At 39.5% G+C, this 21,968-nt stretch overlaps 1 protein-coding gene across 8 annotated transcripts in view; it reads left to right on the top strand.

The window, feature by feature from the left end:
• The window catches only part of UBE3D (ubiquitin protein ligase E3D), a 150,883-nt gene that overhangs the window by 9,052 nt on the left and 119,863 nt on the right, over positions 1 to 21,968 (top strand). For 7 of the 8 annotated variants that reach the window (XR_004622040.1, XM_034647910.1, XM_034647915.1 and 4 more), the window contains exons 2-4: positions 44 to 240; positions 3,649 to 3,739; positions 15,381 to 15,612. Coding sequence is in view for 7 of the 8 variants with exons in the window: in XM_034647910.1 (XP_034503801.1) it covers positions 44 to 240; positions 3,649 to 3,739; positions 15,381 to 15,612 (520 nt within the window). In the remaining variant the exon portion in view is untranslated. The remainder of the gene's footprint in view (positions 1 to 43; positions 241 to 3,648; positions 3,740 to 15,380; positions 15,613 to 21,968) is intronic. The other variant, XM_034647912.1, reaches the window with a different exon arrangement.

Raw genomic sequence — 21,968 nt, 5'->3', positions numbered from 1 at the left:
CAATGAGAAGTAATTTCTTGTGTGTTTTGTTTTTAATTACCAGGGAGCCTAAAGAAGGAGGTGTGCCTGTGGATATTTCTATAGCGCCATGCTCACTCCGGGTGAAGACCCCGGAAGGCTGCACAGAGCTCCGGCTTCCAGCAGAGGTCAGCCTCGTGCCTTCCTCCTGCCGCGGGCTGCAGTACGTCCCCGGAGATGGACTGCACCTGCGTCTGCAGGTGCGGGCAGAATCCGACGCCAGTAAGTGATCCCAGCGCTCCTGTTTCTGCATTTAGTTTTTCATTGTAGATCAAAGGTGATTTTTCCTTTGAAAAGTTGACCTTTTCGCAGGTGAAAAGACCGTTCAGCAGCAGCATGGAAAAAGCTGGTCAGAATGTTATTTTTCAGCTCTGCCAGTTATTAACTGTGCAGTTGAGCATGCCACTTAACCTTTCTGGAGCTTTGTTCGGTGGGCTGGGGGGCCAGAAGGTGGGGGTGGCGGTTAGTGGGTTTTTTTCTCCCAGTAGATTTTATTTTTTAGAGCAGTTGTAGGTTCACACCAAATTAGTAGAAGGTACGGAGCTTTCCCGTATAACCTCTGCTTTGTTTCTTTAATTGTAAAATTACCGAGCTCACAGAGTTGATAGGAAGATGAAATCAGATGGCAGTTGTGCAAGACCTGGTGGATTTTAAAGCATTACATAGAAATTCATCCATTCAACAAACATTGCCTTACACTGTGTGCTAGGCTTTGATCTAGGTGCTAGGGATATGGAAGAGAACATGCTAGGAAAGCCTTTTCCCTTAATGAGCTTACATTCTCATGGGTGGGAACAGATAATGAACAAATAAGTTGCTTGGATAGAGAGAAAAGTGCTGTGGTCAAAGAGGTGCAGAATAATGGGATAGGGAGTGACTAGGGTGAAAGGTGCTCAGGGAAGGCCCCTCTGAGGAGGGGTGATATGTGACCAGAGAACTAAATGATGGAAATGATCCCATCCATATAGACACATTTCCAGATAGAACAGTATAGGAGCAGATTCTGAAATTGAGTTTGATGCACAATTTGATTTTGATTATTGCTATGCCTGCTATATTTCTAATATTTTGTCGTTGCCTTGTTGATTCAGTAAGATGGTAGAAATGTTTCTCAGAATAACTTACTGAATAAAATTATTGGCTCATTGCATCTCTTCTCAAGTAAGTAATGTGCTTCAGAGGATTAAAAATGATGTGAAAAGGGGAACCGGGCTGTAACAGACCTGTGAGATGCTCAGTATCAGGGAAGGATTATAATTCTTTCAACTGCACCCTGAGACTTTGTGGCTGCCTCATCTATACTAAGCCTTTCATTTGAGCTGCGTGGAGCCTCGAGGTGGGACCGGCAGGATGGTTTTGAAGAGCCATGTACATGGGGAGCGTTCCCCTGAGTCCTGTAAATTTTACTGAAGTCCTAAATTAGTGAAAACTAGGCTTGAGTTGGGCAGAGTTGGATTTAAGAACAAGGCGTGGGAAACCGCAGTGTCATGGAGCTTAAGTGATGTATCCACATGCTAGGAATGACTACCATGATAAACATGGAAGAAGAATGGGGTCACCAAGATGGGAAGTAGACTGCCAATGGAAACTGGGCAAAGGTGGGCATGAAAGCCACACTGGGGTATTTTCAGATCTGCTAGTTTTCTGGATTTGTGATTTTAGGTCCCATACTGAGGAGGTATGGAGGCCTTCTAGAGACACAATTGGTTTGTCGCCGATCCTTTTTCTGTAAACGTTAATAAATAGCAAAACTTGAACTATTAAAGAAAATTTAAATCAGCAAGCGTGATTGTTCCATTGTAACTGTAGGACAGAATAAGTTGACTGCTGAATGTTGGTTTGCATATTGCTTGCGTTCCATTGGTCTGCTGTGGCTTTACATTTTTAAAACATTTTACTCAAATATCTGAAAAGGAAGACTTTCCAAGCCCTGTTCTGCAGTGCATGAAAGGTTATGCAAAATAGATCTCAGTACTTAATAGCTTTAGTGCTTTCCACATAATAGGTGGTGAGTAAATATTTGCTGAATGAATAAATATCAGATTGATGCATACTTGATGTTGACTTGAATCAAAATGTAGTGAAGGAAATGACTTGACATTTTTAGCATTCAGTTGTGTTTTGAGGTTTTTAGAAAGTTGACTTTTCAACTATAAATGTTCTTTTAAGGACTGCAGTAAACCTATTGTTATGCTATTCTGAATGTGACATAGGTCAGATTATGACCTTTGACATGGATGTTGCTACATAAAATCTGATACAGCACTGGCATTAGAGTCATCTCCAGGTGGCAGCACTCTCCCACGATGAGATGACCGTGTCAGGAAGTTCAGACTTGAACCGGAGCCATGGGATCATGCTGAGTGACCAGCAGGGGGGAGTGTTTCACTGAAAATTTGTTATTGGTTCAGAAAAGAATATTTTGGATGACTTACCCAGGTCTACTTATTATCTGCTCAAAATTAAAGAATGCTGTTTACTTCACCTTAGTGCTACAGGGATTGGCACACACCCCTAAAAATTAAAAGGATGAATTTTTAGGGGCACCTGGGTGGCACAGTCGTTAAGCGTCTGCCTTCAGCTCAGGGCGTGATCCCAGCGTTCTGGGATCGAGCCCCACATCAGGCTCCTCCACTAGGAGCCTGCTTCTTCCTCTCCCACTCCCCCTGCTTGTGTTCCCTCTCTCGCTGGCTGTCTCTCTCTGTCAAATAAATAAATAAAATCTTTAAAAAAAAAGATGAATTTTTAATTGCCAAGGCTTAAACTTTCTACCATCAGTCTTTAAAATCTTAACATACATACAGAGTAACATAAACCAAGTTCTAATTGCTTAATTCTAATGAATATGACCTCATTTCTTCAAATTTTTTTTTTATAGACAGATATTTTTGTGTGTGGGTTTTTTGTTTTTGGGGTGTTTTGTTTTTTTGTTTTGTTCTTTTTTTTTTTAGAAATGAAAGTTTCCTTTCTTCATGAATAAAATAGTGGAAACTAAAGGAATGCTGTGCTTCACATAATAGGAGAAATAACATTTTCCCAGAGCTTTAATCAGAAATTGAATTTTGCTCTTAGAAGTTTGAATCCTCTTAGGAGCCATCCTATTCCCAGGAACCTGTCCAATAAAGACCAGTTTCAAGATTCTTCTTGTTTGTATGTATTGGTAATGGGCCAGAGTGGACGTAGACTTTGTTTAAATCAAATTAAACTTAAATTTAAAAGATAGAAGCAGCAGTCACACTGATGAAAAACTGGACGTAAGACATAGCCGAGGAAGCCTGAGGATGACGAGGCCCCTTGTAGTTAGCTTAATGTGAAAGCAATCTCTCCCTTTCTCCTCCCTTAACCTTGGTGTTTATGGAGTGAGTGAAATAACTCAGTGGTATGTTACAGGGATAATCTAGGGCGATTCCTAGATCTGAAACACTTAGCAAAATCTGTTGTTTTTGAGAACACGTCACAATATTTGCTTCTGGTTGAGTCATCAGATAATGCTAATTAAATGTGTACTTCTGGGTGGACCGTAAACAGTGTTTATTGATAGTAATTTATTGTGGCTGTTAAACTTTTTAAGTATGTTAATATATTTGTCCCATGCCTCTGAGATTTGCTCTTTCATCGATTTCTCTTTAGAACTGATTTCAATGTTTAATCAAAGCTCACAAGCCCACGGATGTTGCACATTTTATTGCCAGTCCTGCGGTGAAGTCGTAATAAGGGACAGGTAAGGAATGTATTTTACACTGATTAATTCTGTGCCTGGTAATGGTTTTCTTTTTTTCTATCAGAATTTTTGAAATAATTACCAGGGGAGCCTTAAAATGAGAGCCAGCTTAATGTCACTTTGAACAAAATCAACCATAAAACTTTCCAGCAATCATAGAGCAGTTAGGCTTCTAAAGGTGACAGAGGGGAACATAGCATGCCGGCTTTGAGGGAGGAAGGCTTATCTTGGTGGAAGCCTGTGTTGAGCACTGAAGCTTGTCTCTTCTGAAAAGAGGCATGGGCTCTGGTGCGTGTTTTATCCATCATGTTGGCGGATGAGGTTTTTCCCACATTAAAGGAATTTTCTAAATCACAGAGGCTCTTGCAGCACAACTTTTTATTTGAACTATTTCTATTAGACCCTTTCTAAAATCCGTTTCCTGTTTCCCTGCTTGTTAAAACAAAGCATACAGAGCCCAAACTAGCCTTTTCTTGATGATTAGGTTGATCTTGTTACCTGTTCCTGCAGTGTGCTCTGATTACTCTGTTGAGATGGGAAGGTATATCTTTTCATTATTTTTTCCATCTTCTCCTTTGCTTCTGTCAACCTACTTGTTTTCGAGGCACAAAGCCTTTCCCCTGAATTTTCAGCTTCTAATCACTCATAGGTTGGAAAGACAGGTCAAAACCTTATTGTTGTTAACAATCCTTAAAGAAGTTAGATTTCTTCATTAGATGTCCTCTGAGACGGGTGCCTGAGACTTATTTTGGGATGGACCCTTCTCCATATCTGAAACCTGCTCCTCTTTCAGTGTTCCTTGTCCCATGAATGCCAGACCTCTAGCTTGCTCTCTCCCCTGGGGTGCACCCCACACCCACCCCCTCTGGTTAGCTCCTACCTAAATTCATCTGATAGGGCATCTGTTGCCAGGAGCCTTCTCTAAACTGTGGGTTGGTTTATGTGCTCCTCTAAGGTTTATTTGCCTGTCTTCCCACCTGAGCTGTAGGCTCTGGGGGTTGGAAGAGTCTTATGGACCTGTATCCCTTATCCCCACTTATGTTTAGAGTGCAGTGTAGGGTGGGAGCTAGTAGTATAGACTCAGAAGCCAGACTGTCTGGTTTGCAACCACCATTTACTAGCTGTGACTCTGGGCAAGTTACTTAATTAACCACTTCATGCCTCAGTATCCCTATTACAAAAGCAGAGATGACAACAGGAGCTACTGCATAGGGCTGTTGGGAGGATCAAGTGAATTTAAGTGTTTATAGCAGTGCCTGGCACAGGGTAGGCGTTCAGTATGTGATGGCTACCACTACAGTTCTTACTCTTATCATCATCCCGAGCAATTTCACCATCAGCCCCAGCGTCAGGTCACAGTGCCTGATGAATAGTGTCCTCTCAATAAATTGTTCCTGGGTTGAGTTGAATAAACAGTAGGGTGTTTATTTTGGCCTCCCACCAGCCTCTCTTGCTTACTTTCTGATTCCTGGCAGTGCCCCAGGTAAATGAGATCATGGAAAGTTACGCTAGTGTAAGTGGGGGGATTGTGAACGGAGCACTGAATGAGTATCTTAGTTAAGAGGTGAGGTGACTAAATCTGCAGAAGAGGGGAGAATATCCTTGCTCAGATTACCTACGGGCTGAAGTTGCTGCAGAGTGTGCAGTCCACGACAGACCCACAGTAGCCTGAATGTCCAGAGGATTCCAGTTTGCATTGTAGTTAAACCCAGAAGCTTCTCCTTCTCTCGGTCTATTTCAGGCTTTGGTTGAATTCTCACATGAAGTTTCTGAAACGCGCATGCCTAAACCACAAGGGGGTGACCTAGAAGTCCCAGGAAGAGCAAGTTAAATGCAGTGTAGCCCTGTTTCCTGGTACTGCTCCCTGTAAAGGATATGCTCATCCATTCCTGGCTGTTTGTGTTTCACTGGGCAAGGATGACAATATAAAACATAGTTACTTGCAGCGATTTTTCCTATGCAGGAACTGTATCTTCTGTTTCGTGTTAATTCTTTTTCTGACTGTGCACTTGAGAACTAGAAGGGCTTACAGGGTTACACTCTCCCTAACCGTGACCACCTGGAGGCTGTGTGGTGTAAAGCGGGAGTGGGAGAATGGGAACTTGGGTTTGAACTCCAGCTGCACTACTTGGTGGCTGGGGAGCCGTCACCTCAGCTGCTTCTTAAGTAGACAGTGAGCTTCCTTAGGCATGTCAAGAGACAGAATCTTGGTGATGGAGAAGACTTGCTCCCACTCTAAACAGGCACTCTTACTGGATTTCTTCCTCTTCTTTGTAAAACTTCAAACCTGACCTATCACTTCCCTGCTTAAAATTCTATAATGCTTCCAATTTATGTTTCTTCTTAAGTAGACATAATAAGACCTATTTTCCAAGCTTGTTAGAAGAGTTAAAGGCTGTTATATATATAATAGCAAAAGCTTGACAAGCTCTTTTTAATTGGTTTTATAGACTCCTTCCACCCCCTTTTCCATATTGGTTTTATTAGCAAACTAGCAAATTATCTTGATTAGTGTGTCAAGTCTTTTTGATTCACGACTTTATTTTTGAGGTGTGCCAGAGAAATGACCCTCCTTTCTCCCTTTTTCTTTCTGAGAAGATAAACATGGACTTGACTTAGCCCTTGCCTCACTTAAACAAGGCTTACCTGAAAGCCTTTTCCTATCACATCTGTGTGTCTGACAAGTGTGCGTCTCTTGACCAATGCAGAGAAATCCTTAGCTAGGAGAGTCAAGGCTATGCTTACATTTCACTCTTAGGCAGCATGTCCCATGCCTCTTTGTTGGAAAAGTAAGCATCCTCCATTACCTGCACAAGGATTTCATGTTGACTTTTTACATAAAACCCAGTGGTCTTCTCGTTTCTCCCTCAGCTATCTGTTTTATGTGGGTAGTAAGGACATCTTTTGTGCTTGTTAAATAGAAAACAAAGCCAAAAGAGGCTTGTGTGTTCTTTTTTTTTTTTTTAAGATTTTATTTATTTGACAGAGACACAGCCAGCAAGAAAGGGAACACAAGCAAGGGGAGTGGAAAAGAGGAAGAAGCAGGCTCCCAGCAAAGCAGGGAGCCCTATACGGGGCTCGATCCCAGGACTCCGGGATCATGCCCTGAGCCGAAGGCAGACACTTAACAACTGAGCCACCCAGGTGCCCCTGGGATAGGTTGATTTATCTGTACTGGGAAGTCCTCTAATAAGACGATGGAGTAGAGTTAAGATCTGCTTACTGGCTAGCCTTATTATCTGGGAATAAGTCACTTTAATCTTCTAGGCCTCAGTTTGCTTATCTGTAAAATGAGTAGTTGGATTTGAACCAACTATAGGAGCCCTCCCAGCAGAAAATTCTGTGATTAGTGAACCTCGTAAAGTTGCGTCTTGGGTTCTGTGATTCATGGTCATTTGGGTAGTGCAAGATTAATCCTTGTTCCTTTTTTTCTTTATTGAAAAAAATACTCACTGAGCAAATTATAGAAATAAGGTGCAGAGGACTGTTTAATCTATTAAGACTCATTAATGCCTTTTAATACTGATTGGAATCAAGGTATGAAATCTGCTAATTATAGCAATCTTTTTTTCTTAATTTAGGAATATGTGATCTTAGTCTTTTGTTTTGGTTATTTGAAAATAAATAATGCCTCATTTCCTTGCCATAAAATTCTCCAGTTTACACTTTTACCAGTTCAAAGTATTTATATAAAAATGGTCTGAAGCAGGGGCACCTGGGTGGCTCAGCCAGTTAAGCATCCGACTTGATTTCGGCTCAGGTCATGATCTCAGGGTCATGATATTGAGCCCCACGTCAGGCTCCGTGCTCAGCACGGAACCTGCTTGAGATTCTCTCTCTCCCTCTTCCTCTGCCCCTCTCCCCACTCACCCTCTCTAAAAAAAAAATTGAACATACACAGTTTTTGATTACGTTATTGATTATGCTCTTGTTGAGACTAACAGGCCCTAATAATCAAGTAACAATAATGACAGAATTCACTTTTTTGAAAATCATCTCAGAAAGAGCTGGATGGTCATTGTGTTTGGAATTTGTTTGTATCTCCAGAAATAAATTCATGCCAGACTTGAGTTTAACCAGTTGGCCAAACAGACTTTAAAACATAAAAGCTTTCGATTTTCAGTCCATTTGCGAGGTCTTCTAAGGTCTCTGGACAGGCCCTCTTCATTCCACATGCACCAGCAGAGCTGGGTGTCAGCCCAGCAGTTAGGGAGGCCTTGGAAACTCTAGAAGGAAACAAGTAGAATGGACTTTATGGAAACATAAGAGATGTCAAAATATCTAGCCAGTTGGTCCACTTGACATATGGCTATAATTATATTCTGAAAATAACTACTCCTATGAATGCAGTCACTTTTGTATGAAAGAGAACAAAGAGGCGAAAAAAGTACAGGCACAAATTGGATTGTTGGTAGTATTGTACAAACTTTTAGGAAAAACGATGATACTTTTTTATTTTTTAAGATTTTTTTTTTTATTTATGCGACAGAGACAGAGATAGAGACAGCCAGCGAGAGAGGGAACACAAGCAGGGGGAGTGGGAGAGGAAGAAGCAGGCTCCCAGCAGAGGAGCCTGATGTGGGGCTCGATCCCATAACGCCAGGATCACGCCCTGAGCCGAAGGCAGACGCTTAACCGCCGTGCCACCCAGGCGCCCCAAAATGATGATACTTCTATGGTCTAATTGTACTGCATACATAATGGTAATAAAATGCAAAGCTTGGTTCATAGGATTTATCATCTACCAGTTGGATATTACCAGTTGAATTTATCTAAATGTCGGCAGCCATATTTTGAGATTTAACTATTTGATGTTGTTCTTAAGATTCTTTTTTTTTTTTTAAGATTTTTATTTATTTATTTATTTATTTGACAGAGATAGAGACAGCCAGCGAGAGAGGGAACACAAGCAGGGGGAGTGGGAGAGGAAGAAGCAGGCTCATAGCGGAGGAGCCTGGTGTGGGGCTCGATCCTATAATGCCGGGATCATGCCCTGAGCCGAAGGCAGACGCTTAACCGCTGTGCCACCCAGGCGCCCCTGTTCTTAAGATTCTTAACGTCCACTTGGTTATAATCCAACCTGTAAGGGCTCTTATGTTATTACCATTGTTATTGTCACTGAATAATGGTTGATTTTAGAGTTAAGGGGCATTTCATTTTCTTGTCTACATGTTTAAGTTTTGAATAAACATCATCAATAAATAGCATTGATTAACATTTAATATTTTATTTGTCCCTAAAGCTTGTGGTTAAGATGCATTAAAAATAACTAGCAAATTTTAATTTATTATAAACATGTTCATTTTATTTTAAGCTGAGAGATAATTCAAGAAATCATTTCACTCTTTTTCTGAGCTTCGGCAGGTTTTTACCTAAAACCTGCCTTGAAAAAAATGATATCTATTTTATTTTGAAAGTTCTCATGGGAAGTAGATCATATCAAACTTTCAGGGTTTTCGACAGATACACTCTGAGGAGAGCTGTGATTATAATACATCCTTTCTTCTAAAAGGTTTTATGTTTTTCAAAATACCAGAAAAATTCTTTTCTGTTGTAAAAACACTTTTACCTTTGCAATGACTTGTGAATTAGGCACTTTCTTCCTCCTGATGGCTTATGTAGATAGTTATGGGATATAATACAGCTTTTATTCACTGTGATATGGGGTCAAGTTCAGTTTGAAATACCACATTTTGTGCTAATGTGCATCAAGCCTCCCAGATCTCTGTCAGTCTCGGTGCAGTTTCATTTCTGTGATCATGTGTGAGGTTTTGGCATGGCTGTCTTCTGCCCTGTATTGAGGATCTGTTCATTGGCACTACATGCAAAATGTCAAGAGAGAGAGAATCTTAGTGATGGAGAAGATTTACGAGCCTATTTAGGCCTGCCTCCCACTCTAAACAGGTACTCTTACTTGCTTCTTTGTTAAAATTAAAATCTGACCCATCACTTTCCTGCTTGAAATTCTATAATGCTTCCCACCTATCTATAGAAACCAGTCTCTACGCTTAGGTTGGCATGTAACACCCCACACGGTTTGCCACCATCCCACCTTCCCAGTCTCCTTTTCTGATGTTCTGCATTGTCAGGGGAGGGATGTATTCCAACGGAAAGAATTCAGTTTTGGAGTCCCGAAGACCTGGGTTATGATCCTGCCGTTATTCATCACCTCTGGCTCTGTGAACTTATACAGATTATTTAATATTTCTGGGCCTTTCTTTCCTCCTCTGTAGCAGGGGATAGAAAGTCTTACCTCACAACGTTGTAGTGCCCACCAGAGGTCGTGTGAAATTCAGTTAAGTATGCAGATTCACAGGGCGCCCAGGTGGCTCAGTGGGTTAAGCGTCTGCCTTCGGCTCAGGTTGTGATCCCAGGGTCCTGGGATTGAGCCCCGTGTCACGCTCCCTGCTCAGCAGGGAGCCTGCTCCTCCCTCTGCCTCTGCCTGTCCCTCTGCTCGTGCTCTCTTACTCACTCTCTCTCAAATAAATAAAATCTTATAAAAAAATATGCAGACTCACAACACTGCCACAGGCCCTATTTCTTGCCAGCTTGCCCGCAGGGCAGCATCAGGAGTTCCTCGTAGCAGGGGTCCTGCAGCAGCTGAAGCAAGGGACAGCTCACATACCCGTCTGGGGACTCTCGTCTTCCATGTGACACAGTTCCAGGTACGAAGTTCAAGATCCACAATGAAGCAGGTGCAGGAGCTACCTGAGAAGAAGCCTCATGACCTAAGCAGCCAGCATCTCCTGTAACAGTTCTTTGGCATAGTTTCTGGGGTTCCTTGCAAAGGACCACATTCAGGGAAGTCCCAGGCATGGCATCCTCATCAGATACTTGCAGCTCACGCATACTTCCTTTCAGTCCAGATGCAATTTACCAGTCGGGGTCATTTTTACCATAAGCGATGTTGCCTAGCAATATAATTCATGCCTGCCATCTACCTGGTTTCCAGGGCAACAGAGCTCAGGTGGTTAAACCAAAGGTTAGATTCTCAAGCAGCAGGGGAAAAGGTTTGTTAACCCTTTTATCTCAGTATGCAACAGACCCAACCAGGGGCCTCACGTGTTTGAGTTCTCAAAGTGGGCTTGTTCATTCCTCTAACAAGTGTTTAGGAACTTAGACCAAATCAGGCTCTGTGCCAGGCACCAGGAATACAGTTATCAGTTACACTCTACCCGTCATACCCTTAATTCCTTTTATTGCCTGAAGAACTTTTTATCGTTCAAAGGTCAGCTCAAGTATTACCTCTTCTTTGAAATCCATGTGTGCTCTACTCCCCTAGCACGTTGTATTTATTGCCCTGAAGTTGCGGGTTGGTTTTAAGAATCCTTGAATCCCCTAAGGTAATATGCAGATTTTGGGTGCACGTGGGAATGTATATTTGAAGAAAGGATAAAAGCTTTCATTAAATTTTCAGGGAGGTCTAAGCTGTTCCCTCTCCCAACCCCCTATGAATTTAGAACCATTACTTTGTTATGAGCATTCATTATATTTATTTTATTAAGGTTTATTATTTGCTCATAGGTCTGTATCTCCTGCTAGAACCCTGAGTACCTTGAGAGAGGGGACTGTGTGTATTAGTATTTTGTGTCAACAGAATGCCTGCTCATAGAGGGCTTTTAGAAAATGGATGTTCTAAGAATCACTTAATATCCTAAACAGGCTCAGCAGCTTGAGTGATGGACATTTCTTCCTAATTCGAAAGGGAAGGTTCTTCCTTTTGTTAAACTAAAATCAGCCTTTCTTCTTCCTAGTTTTGCCCTCTGGATTTATAATTTAAATGTCTACTCTCTTCCATATTGTAAAATGCCTTTTTTTTAAAGGTTGACATATTTTAGTAGATTTTAATTTTATAGTGATGTAAGAACAGTAAAGAGATCTAGAAGAATGACCATTAAACAGTAATAGAGTGAATCACATTATATTTACAAACCCCCCTCCCCCATCCCTGATCAAATAGCCGACCAGTCCTCGAGTCCCCTTGCTGGTCGGGCTGCAGGTGGAAGGTTTGAGGGTCCCCTGGGTTTGTTGCTGTTGGTAGATGCAGAATTCCTGAGCAAAGGCCTGTGGTGGACCAGTGCAGTGGAGCAGCGCTTGGCCTTTGTGGGTCTGGCTTTGGGCTGATGCTTGAGAAGGTGGGTGAGGAGGTCATGGAGCTGCTGCCCAAAGACCTGCTTCCGCAATTCACCTTCCGGAGACTCCAGTGGGAGAAAGTGCTGTGTTCACCTGTCATTTTCTTGTTGGTGATTCTTTTTTTTTTTTTTAAGTTTTTATTTAAATTCCAGTTAGTTAGCATACAGTGTAGTATTAGTTTCAGATGTACAACTTAGGGATTCAACTCTTCCATACAACACCTGGCGTTCATCACAACAATCCCCATCAGCTACTTAACCCATGCCCTTACTCCCCTCCCCTCTGATAACCATCAGTTTGTTCTTTGTAGTTAAGAGTCTTTTTATGAGATTCATAGTTGAGATGAAAGAAAACGGTTAACATGGGGGAAATCATTAAAAAATGATACATTTGCATCTCAAATATTTCAACTTAAAACGTGCAAATGTATATTAATTTACTAATAGTTTATTTTGGAACCAATATCTTTTTGTTGAAGATGACTCCACTGTTGTGTAGCTTTTTTTACTATTAAGTATTTCCTCCAAAATTCATCATTTACAATTTCTAGTTTGTGTTTTCTTAAGTGGAATGAGAAGTTAGACATTCTTAAAGCAATGGAATTGTAGGCTTTTTCTAGATTTTTACTCTTCCTCCCTTTTTCCAATGTTCTATAGTTGTATCTCCCATGTCTTACCAGTTAATTTTTTTTTTTTTTACAACTGGCTTTCATTTAGTCTGAAATCTTTAGTTTCAGAGGAATAGCAATTCATATTTCCTTGGTTTACATACTATTTAATTAAATTATGTAACTAAAATAAGGTAAGTGGCATAAACAGGTCTGTGATCAAATACAGTTGACTCTTAGCATATGTTTCTATGCATAGAAATGGAGGTGTGTAAGTATTCAGGCTACTTTAAGCGTTCACACTGCTCATGGGCATTAAGGAGCCGAGATGCCCTTCAACAGATGACTGGATTAAGAAGCTGTGGTCCATATATACAATGGAATATTACTCAGCTATCAGAAAGAACGAATTTTCGACATTTGCTGCAACATGGATGGCACTGGAGGAGATAATGCTAAGTGAAATAAGTCAAGCAGAGAAAGACAATTATCATATGATTTCTCTCATCTATGGAACATAAGAACTAGGATGATCAGTAGGGGAAGAAAGGGATAAAGAAAGGGGGGGTAATCAGAAGGGGGAATGAAACATGAGAGACTATGGACTATGAGAAACAAACTGAAGACTTCAGAGGGAAGGGGGGTGGGGGATTGGGATAGACTGGTGATGGGTAGTAAGGAGGGCACGTATTGCATGGTGCACTGGGTGTTATACGCAACTAATGAAGCATCGAACTTTACATCGGAATCCGGGGATGTACTGTATGGTGACTAACATAATATAATAAAAAAGCATTAAAAAAAAAAAAAGAAGACCATGAGCATGTTTTTATTCTCAGTTTTTCTCAGGATTAACTATTTTGAAGTTTCTCATCATCCTTTCTATATTTCTTTTAAACTATGGATCTCCCTAATTTAGTGTAGAATAGAGGTAAATCATGTTTAGCTTTTCTTCCGATAAAGTCTGAGGTATCTGTTGGTGTCCAGAAAAAAAATGAAAATCATTGGGGGAAAAAAAGTGGTAGCAAATATAAGGCCTACTTAATTATAAGGCTGTTTTAAGCATAAAAAATAATAGTAGAGTGGAGCTCAGTTTCTCTCCCCCTGAGTGTGGTCTGGGCTTAGCGTCTCACTTCCAAGGAATAGAGTATGCGAAGGGAGGAATAGTAGCTTTATTAGTGGAGAAACCTGGTAGATATCACACTGGCCAAATGTTCAAGTTTAACAGCACCGGTGGTAAGGCGTATTGATTGAGAGAGTGTACCCTCTGATAAGATGTGCTGCGAAGGTCACTTCACTTCTGTGGTGTTCTTTCCCAAGCCAATAACCCCAGTCTAATCTTGAGAAAACAGACCCACTTAAATTGTGGGATATTCTGTAAAACACCAGACCAGTGCTCTTCAAACATTTCAAGGTCCTAAAAAATAAGGACAGACTAAGCAAATGTAGCAGACTGAAGGAGACTAGGGAAACATGATGATTAACTTCAGTGTGTTATCATGAATTGGATACTAGATCAAGGGAAAAAAGGACATTAATGGAAAAACTAGGGAAATCCAGATAAAGTCTGTAGTTTTGACAAATCTTCCATGGTTATATAAGATGTGAACCTTAGAGAAAGCTGGGTGGAGTGTATATGAGGACTATCTGTACTGTTTTTGTAACTTTTCTGTGAGTTTAAAATTACTTCCAAATAAAAAGTTTATTATAAAATAATTAATGGGAGAAATCACAGGAGAAAGGGTTAGGTAATTTGAATTTAGGACCCAAATTAAAGGGCAATAACACTGAAAAATTATTTGCCACAGATGATGGATAAAGGGCTAATATTCTTAAGATAGAATACACTTTTAAAAATTAGTAAGGGGGTGCCTGGGTGGCTCATTCAGTTGAGTAGCTGCCTTCAGCTCAGGTCATGATCCCCGGGGTCCTGGGATCGAGCCCTGCATCGGGCTTCCTGCTCAGTGGGGGCCTGCTTCTCCCTCTCCCTCTGCCTGCTGCTCCCCCTGCCTGTGCTCTCTCTCTCTGTCAAATAAATAAAGGAAATCTTTAAAAAATAAAATAAGATAAAATAAAAATTAGTAAGAACATACTAATACCTCATTGGAAAATAGTCATTGATCACAACTCACAGAAGAAACATGCTGGTCAATAAATTTGAAAGCCACTTCAATCTCACTGGTAAAGAGTTGCCAATTAAAGCGGTATGTGTGGAGAATATTTTCACCCCTTACATGGAAAAGTGATGTTGTTCAATTCTGAAGAAGGTAAGTGGAAGAATTACAGATTCATATAGCCTTTCTGAAAAGCAGTTTGCTGATATGTGTGGGATTTTAAAATATGGATGTCATTTGTGATTGTGATCTCACACTTGCAAGATTTTTTTCCAAGGAAATAATCAGATATGTGTACGAATTTTTTTAATAGGAAGGTTCATCACAGGGTTGTTGATACCGAAAACTCAAAACCTGGATATCCACCAGTGAGGGAATGATCTAAAGGTTTTGGCAAGTCTATAGAATAGAATGGAGTCATTAAGAATCATAATATAACTAAATAAATGGTGAAAGCAGGATACAGTTTGTGTATATCTTCTGATCCCAGACTGTGTTTATGCGTACAACTATGTTTCTTGAAAGGATTGCAAGGAAATATCCCATCATTTACCAAGTAGTTGCTTGTCTTTGGGTAATAAGGAAAGGATGATTTTTTATTTCCTTTATACCTTTATACATTTTCAAGCTGCCTATCCTAAGTATATATTACTTTTGTAATCTGGGGGAAAAATTATCATTGCAGACAATGTGGTTAATGAGTTTCATCTTTCATGCTGATTTAATTAAGAAAATGCTGTATTTCCATTTTGTTCTTTAAAAAATTGTTTTTCCTCTCTCTGCTAGAAAGCTCGTCAGGGTGCTCCCATTGCCGAGTGAGAACTGGGGAGCTCTGGTTGAAGAATGGTGTTGTCATCCTGACCCCTTTGCTAATAAGCCACTTCATCCGCAAGAGAATGACTGTTTTATTGGAGACTCTTTCTTCTTGGTGAATTTAAGAAGTGATTTATGGCAGCCAAGACCTGAATCAGCCCCAGTGGAGACACACTGTCCTTCTTCTGAGAACCATTTTAAATTGGTAAAATATCTTTTCAAAATAAATGCTAATTTGGAGGTTGGCTTAGAAACTGGTTTCTCCTATCTTTCTCCTATCTTTTCTTAATTAAAGCATGCTACACAGACTGTTCCGGGGACCAAACTCCGTGATTTTCAGTTGCCTCTATTCACCAGCTCTGCTCTGTTGATAGAGGAGAGCATATGGCCTTAGACCAGAACAGCTTTTAAGGGGCTGGAGGAAGAAGGGAAAGAAGACATTTTCATGCATAGAATTGGGAATGTTGCCATTTTACAAACCAAAATGCCCTCCTTTCTTGTTTTTAGGACAACGTACCATAATCTATATAGTCTGATTTAAATTAAAAGTGTTCTTTTATTCCAAGATACGTACTATACAGTTAGGCCTAGGTATTTCCGTGTCTGCCCACAGTTAAGACTTCTGCTGATGTCATAAAAGCAGATGCCATCAAGGAAAAAGAGAAAGTGGAGGAGTCCAAATGTGGAAATGGAGCTTGTGCGGCCGACTCCAAGTTGGTGGCTGACAGTGTGAGGTCCGGTGGCCCTTGCTAGAGAAGCTGCTTTAGGGCGAACGCAGTTTCCTTTCACTGCAGAGAACAAGTGGTTTACCTTACTTTAGAAGAAAATCAATGGCATCGACGTGTGAGAAATCATTCTCCTGATGGCAAGTCAACACAGATGTGATTTAAAAGTAAAGAAAATCATTGCCAGAGAATCTTCATTTTAACTTCTGATTATCAGTAGGAATAAAAGCATCGTACCTTAAATTTCATTTAAAATTCATTTAATTTTTGTAACGAAAACTGAACCACTTCAGGAAATGTGCAAGTTGGGCAGCTCTCAGGTTGTAAGTTAGTTTATAGCACTGTTTTATATTTTGAGGGCAAATTAAGGAAGTTCATCAAAAATTAAAGTTATCAGAATTATTTAAGTGCCTTATCTGTCACCATAAGCACCCATCCCTTTACCTAAATATGGTTTGCTTAAAATTATAATACTTTATCCTTGTATAGTTTTCAAAAATAAATGGTAAGAAGTTAATATAAATCTGTTATGTTTAAAATGGTTATGTTAAAATCATATTTTAATCTAAATGTACATACTAATACTTTACTGTGCTATGTATTTTAACTTTCTTGTGATTAAGCTATAAATTTTTGAAATATTTGCAAGGTGTGAGTAGAAGAGAGGAGAAAGATTAAATAAGAGAAACCATGAATTTCCCTTTTTAGATAAACTCTGCACTCTGTATGGAAATATATTCTTCACATTTACGTCTTTATGAGTTATATGATGCCATTTACAAGAATTTCTCTCAATTGTGAATAATCATCATATGCGTTAAAGGAAGACCCTTTATACTCAGACATGACGGTGTTTAGTAACAAGGAGACTGTGGGAAACTTCTGCCATGACAGGCTGCTTTGACGAGATTATTTCCAAGTTAGCCTAGATGGAAGTTCTCTTTAATTACATATTGCAGCCGTTGCAAGAGTATGCCTGTGACCAAAATAGTAACATATATTTGGAGGGACTGCTTAAACAGTGCTCTCAAGGCTCCTGTGGGAACAAGGCTGCTCTGTGCTATTGAAAACCTATTTCTCATATCACCAAGTCTGGCCATCTAGCAGGGTTTTGAAATGTCACATGGTGACACAGCATCCTAATGGTATCTCTTGGGAAACATTTTTTTGGCGAGACAATATCAAGGGTCCTTAGAAATTGAAGCAACACAAAGGGAAATAAAAACGAGGATAGGAGGCTAATCCACATCTCTGAGCAGTGGTGCCGTCTCTCAGATATATTGATTTAATTAGTCCACAACAAGGTCTTTCTTTGATGTTTGCTCTGTCGAGTTCCCACACTGTTAGGCTGCTTCATCGCACAATTTGCTTTATTATGTCCTTTAAGCATCGGTCAAGAGAAATGCATTATGAAACAGAGTTTCTCTTTAAACAAAATTTAGAGTGCTGTAATATTTTAATTAAAAAGACCTGATTTAAAAAATAGCATAAACAAAACCCAGCACTTCTTTCCCTCAATGCCCCTTTTGAGTGTACTGGATGTTATTTGTGCCTGTTAATGTGGGTGTCTATACCTTTTGTCTTCAAAAGACACCTCCTGAAGATTTCCTTATTTCTTGCATTTACTTATTGTTTCATGCTATTTTTTGTGTCTACCAGCATCCTATAATAGGTTGATAAAGATGGCACCTCACCCTTTTATAAGATTCATAATAGTATTCTAGACTTAGAAAGCATGGTCACACTGTAACTTCTCCCTATCTTTTAAAGAACAGACGAAATTGAACTTTGATTATATCACAGCTGGCAAGTGTGACTAGCAGCTTTACTTTTTTTTTCTTTCCTGGAGTACTTGGCAATAATTTATTGATTTCAGTCATTTGTTTTGTTAAATCCATAAGGCTGTTTTTTTTTTTCTTAGACTAATGTGTTGAACTTTGTAAACATTCAGAAATGTAAAAAGGAAAGAACTGTGAACCTCAGTATACCAATCATCTTGATTCATAAAGGAGGCTTCATCTGTCCCTTTAATTTCCTCCCCTCCCCCCCCGCTGGAGTGCTTTAAAGCAAATCCCAGACGTTATGTCATTTCATCCCATATGGATTTTTCTTTTTTAAATAGCCAAAGTGTCATTTCATATTTGACAAAATGAACAATTATTATTTGATGCTAAAATACAGGCCATTTACAGATTTTACCAGTTATATTAAAGGTACCTTCTACTGTCTATTTGTTTGAATCAAAATGCACACATTTGGTTGTTTGAGATAATTTGCTTTTTATTGATCACATTTTAAAATCCTGATTACCAGTGTCTTGAAAAGGTAGACTCCTTTTTTTATAAACCAACAAATACCACTTTTCCTGCTTTATTGAAAGACAAGGCAAAATATGCTGTAAGAGCAATTATAAATGAAACATGTAACAGAGCACTGAAGAAAAATTTTCTGCTCTGAATAGAAAAATTTCTTCTTCTCAAGCATTTCTACTCCAATACCCTGTATTAGTTTTTAGTAAAGTCTTTAGTTTTTCGTAAGATTTAATGAGGATGGTTTGATTTAACTTGTACAAAATAGGTCCTTTAAAAAGCCATACAGATAGATTTTATTGTAAGAAAGCATGAAACTGCCCAAATGTCAAACTTTACAGTTGAACATACCTGATTTCTGAGCTGTCTTCTTCCTGTACCCTTACCTACACCTGAACAGATTGGCACCTGCCTTAGTTTCTATATCTGTGGCTTGGACTTGTTTTGACCTCTAATTAAAGTAAGACATACATATTTTAAAAAAGATTTTATTTATTTATTTGAGAGAGAGAACACAAATGGAGGGGTAGAGGGAGAGGGAGAAGCAGACTCCCCACCAAGCAGGGAGCCCAATGCGGGGTTTTATCCCACGACCCTGAGGTCATGACTTGAGCCAAAGGGAGATGCTTAACCAACTGAGCCACCCAGGCGCCCCAGAAATACGTTTCTTATATCAAGATCTGATAACACATATACACACACACAAACACATGTCAAGTAAAAGTTTCTTGAAGCAGCACTTACACTGTGTTTGAAGTACTGTGATATTTCTGTTCCATTTCATCTTTTAATTTTATTTTTATTATATATAAGAAAGAGAGCTAGCATGGGGGGGAGGGGCATAGGGTGAGGGAGAGAATGAATCTTGAGCAGGTTCCATGCCCAGACCCTGACACGGGGCTCTATCTCATGACCCTGAGATCATGACCTGAGCTGAAATCAAGAGTCAGATGCTTAACTGACTGAGCCACCCAGGTGCCCCTCTGTTTCATCTCTTTTTTTTTTTTTTTAAATGCAGGCCATAACCCATTGAACTGATTCTATGAATTAGTTTGGAAAACACTTGACATAGTGCTTAGAAGCACAAGTTTTATTTATTTATTTTTAAAATTTAAAAAAAATTTAAATGCAATTAATTAGCATATGTATTATTAGTTTCAGAGGTAGAGTTCAGTGATTCCTCAATATAATACCCAGTGCACATTATATCATGTGCCCTCTTTAATGTCCATCACCCAGTTACCCATCCTCATCTGTAAGAGGGAGTTAATAGTAGTGTTTAACTCATAGCGTTATTAGTGCTTTAAAGCACCCACCTCTTCTCCAACAGCCCTCAGTTTGTTTCCTACGATTAAGAGTCTCTTGGGGCGCCTGGGTGGCACAGCGGTCAAGTGTCTGCCTTCAGCTCAGGGTGTGATCCCAGAGTCCTGGGATCAAGCCCCACATCAGGCTCCTCCGCTATGAGCCTGCTTCTTCCTCTCCCACTCCCCCTGCTTGTGTTCCCTCTCTCGCTGGCTGTCTCTATCTCTGTCGAATAAATAAATAAAAAATCTTTAAAAAAAAAAAGTCTCTTATGGTTTGTCCCCCCTCTGATTCCATCTTGTTTTAGTTTTTCCTCTCTTCCCCTGTTGTCCTCTGTTTTGTTTCTTAAATTCCACATATGAGTGAGATCATATGATTATCTTTCTCTAATTGACTTATTTTGCTTAGCATAATACCCTCTAGTTCCATCCACGTCATTGCAAATGGCAAGATATAATTTTTTTTTTGATGGCTGAGTTGTATTCCATTGTCTATATATATACCACATTATTGTTATCTGTTGATGGATGTCTGGGCTCTTTCCATAGTTTGGCTATTGTGGACATAGAAGCACAAGTTTTAGCATCGAAAGGATCTAGATTCAAATATCAGTTCTATCAGTTACTAGCAGCACATCCATGGAACTCAGTTTAAATATGCCTTTTATGTAGTTTTTCAGGAAATAGTGATTAATGCTAAGGAAAATGTAATTGGACTCAGACTTACCTTAATCAGTTAAGATTCCTTAGATCAATACATACGTTATCCCCCATCAGAAAGGCACTCACTCGTTACTTAGACCAGCACTCTATTCTGTGGTTTCCAAGAAGAGATGACCTCAGGTGGCCAGAGTTTCAGAAATTCCTTCTCCCTGCCCACTTTTATGCGACTTCTGCCATGTTGCAGTGTATCTGTGTGAGCGGAATGTTGAAGAGATTTAACAAAGATATTGCTATGGATGTGACAAAAACATTTTTTTTTTTGGTAGATTCTTAATACACAGTGGCTGCCCAGTAAAAGGCAAAAAATTGGTCCCTTTGTGGGAAGGGATGGGTTTTCAGCCTATATTGATTGAAGTGTGCCAGAAGTTTATTTTGTTTATGTAACATCCACTTCGTAGTTGCCATGTGCCCAGGACACACTCCTTTTTAAATCCTAATAACGCTGTGAGTTAAGCACTACTATTAACTCCCTTTTACAGATGAGGAAAGCAAATTAGGTTAATTAACTTGCTCAAGGTCATGTGTGTAGTAAATAACAGCACTGGGATTGAAACTCAGGAAGTCTGACCCAGACTCGGGGCTCTTAACCACCATGCTATTGCTTATAACGTAACCTCTTCTAAAAAACTACAAATCAGTAAGTTTTTTTTTTTAAGTTGAGGTATAACTGACATATAGCATTATACTACTTTTAGGTATATAATGAGTCAATATTTGTATGTATTACAAAATATTCACCATAATAAGTCTAGTTGACATCCATTACCATATATAACTAAAATTTTTTTTCTTGTGATGAGAACTTTTAAGATCTACTCTTAGCAACTTTAAATATATAATACAGTATTATTAACTGTCGTTGCTATTCTGTACATTACATCCCCATGACTTCCAGTTCTATACTGGATATTTGTACCTTTTGACCCCCTTCATCCATTTTTACCACTCCAGTCCCTTCCTCTGGTAACCACCAATCTGTTCGCTGAATGTAAAAGAACATTTTTTTTTTGTTTGCTTAATGATTAGATGGATGCTAGCCATTTAATCTGTATCCCAAATGATTAATTTGGATTTTTGAATTTAAGAATGCTTCAGAAATTTGTCTCAGAACACTCTCCAGTTTTTCCAGTTACAATGAGTGTCTTAAGTGGAAAAATAGAATTAGATGAATGGGTTAAATATTTTTGACTTCTGATGAGTGGTTATGAATTATAGATTACTCTTACATAAGTTACACTGGACGGGGAGTCAAAATAATGGCTCCAGTTTTTGGTTCTCCTGTTTTCTAGACACATAAATTGGGACGAGTCACCTACTCTCCCTGCCTTTGTTGGCCATCATCTGCCTCGCCTAAACAGTAATGGATGTTTGGAAGTGCTATTTAGAAATGTAAGGTGCTTCCTGTTCAAATTATTTACAACAGTTAGGTTATCAAGAAAGTGGCTAAGTTTGGAAAAATCAGTCTGTTCATTATTCTGTCTTTAGATTTGAAAAAAAAAATGA

Source organism: Ailuropoda melanoleuca, chromosome 19 (genome assembly GCF_002007445.2).
Source record: "Ailuropoda melanoleuca isolate Jingjing chromosome 19, ASM200744v2, whole genome shotgun sequence".
Taxonomy (NCBI): Eukaryota; Metazoa; Chordata; class Mammalia; order Carnivora; family Ursidae; genus Ailuropoda; species Ailuropoda melanoleuca.
The sequence above is the reverse complement of the archived record's forward strand: the minus strand, read 5'-3'. Positions and strand labels throughout refer to the sequence as shown.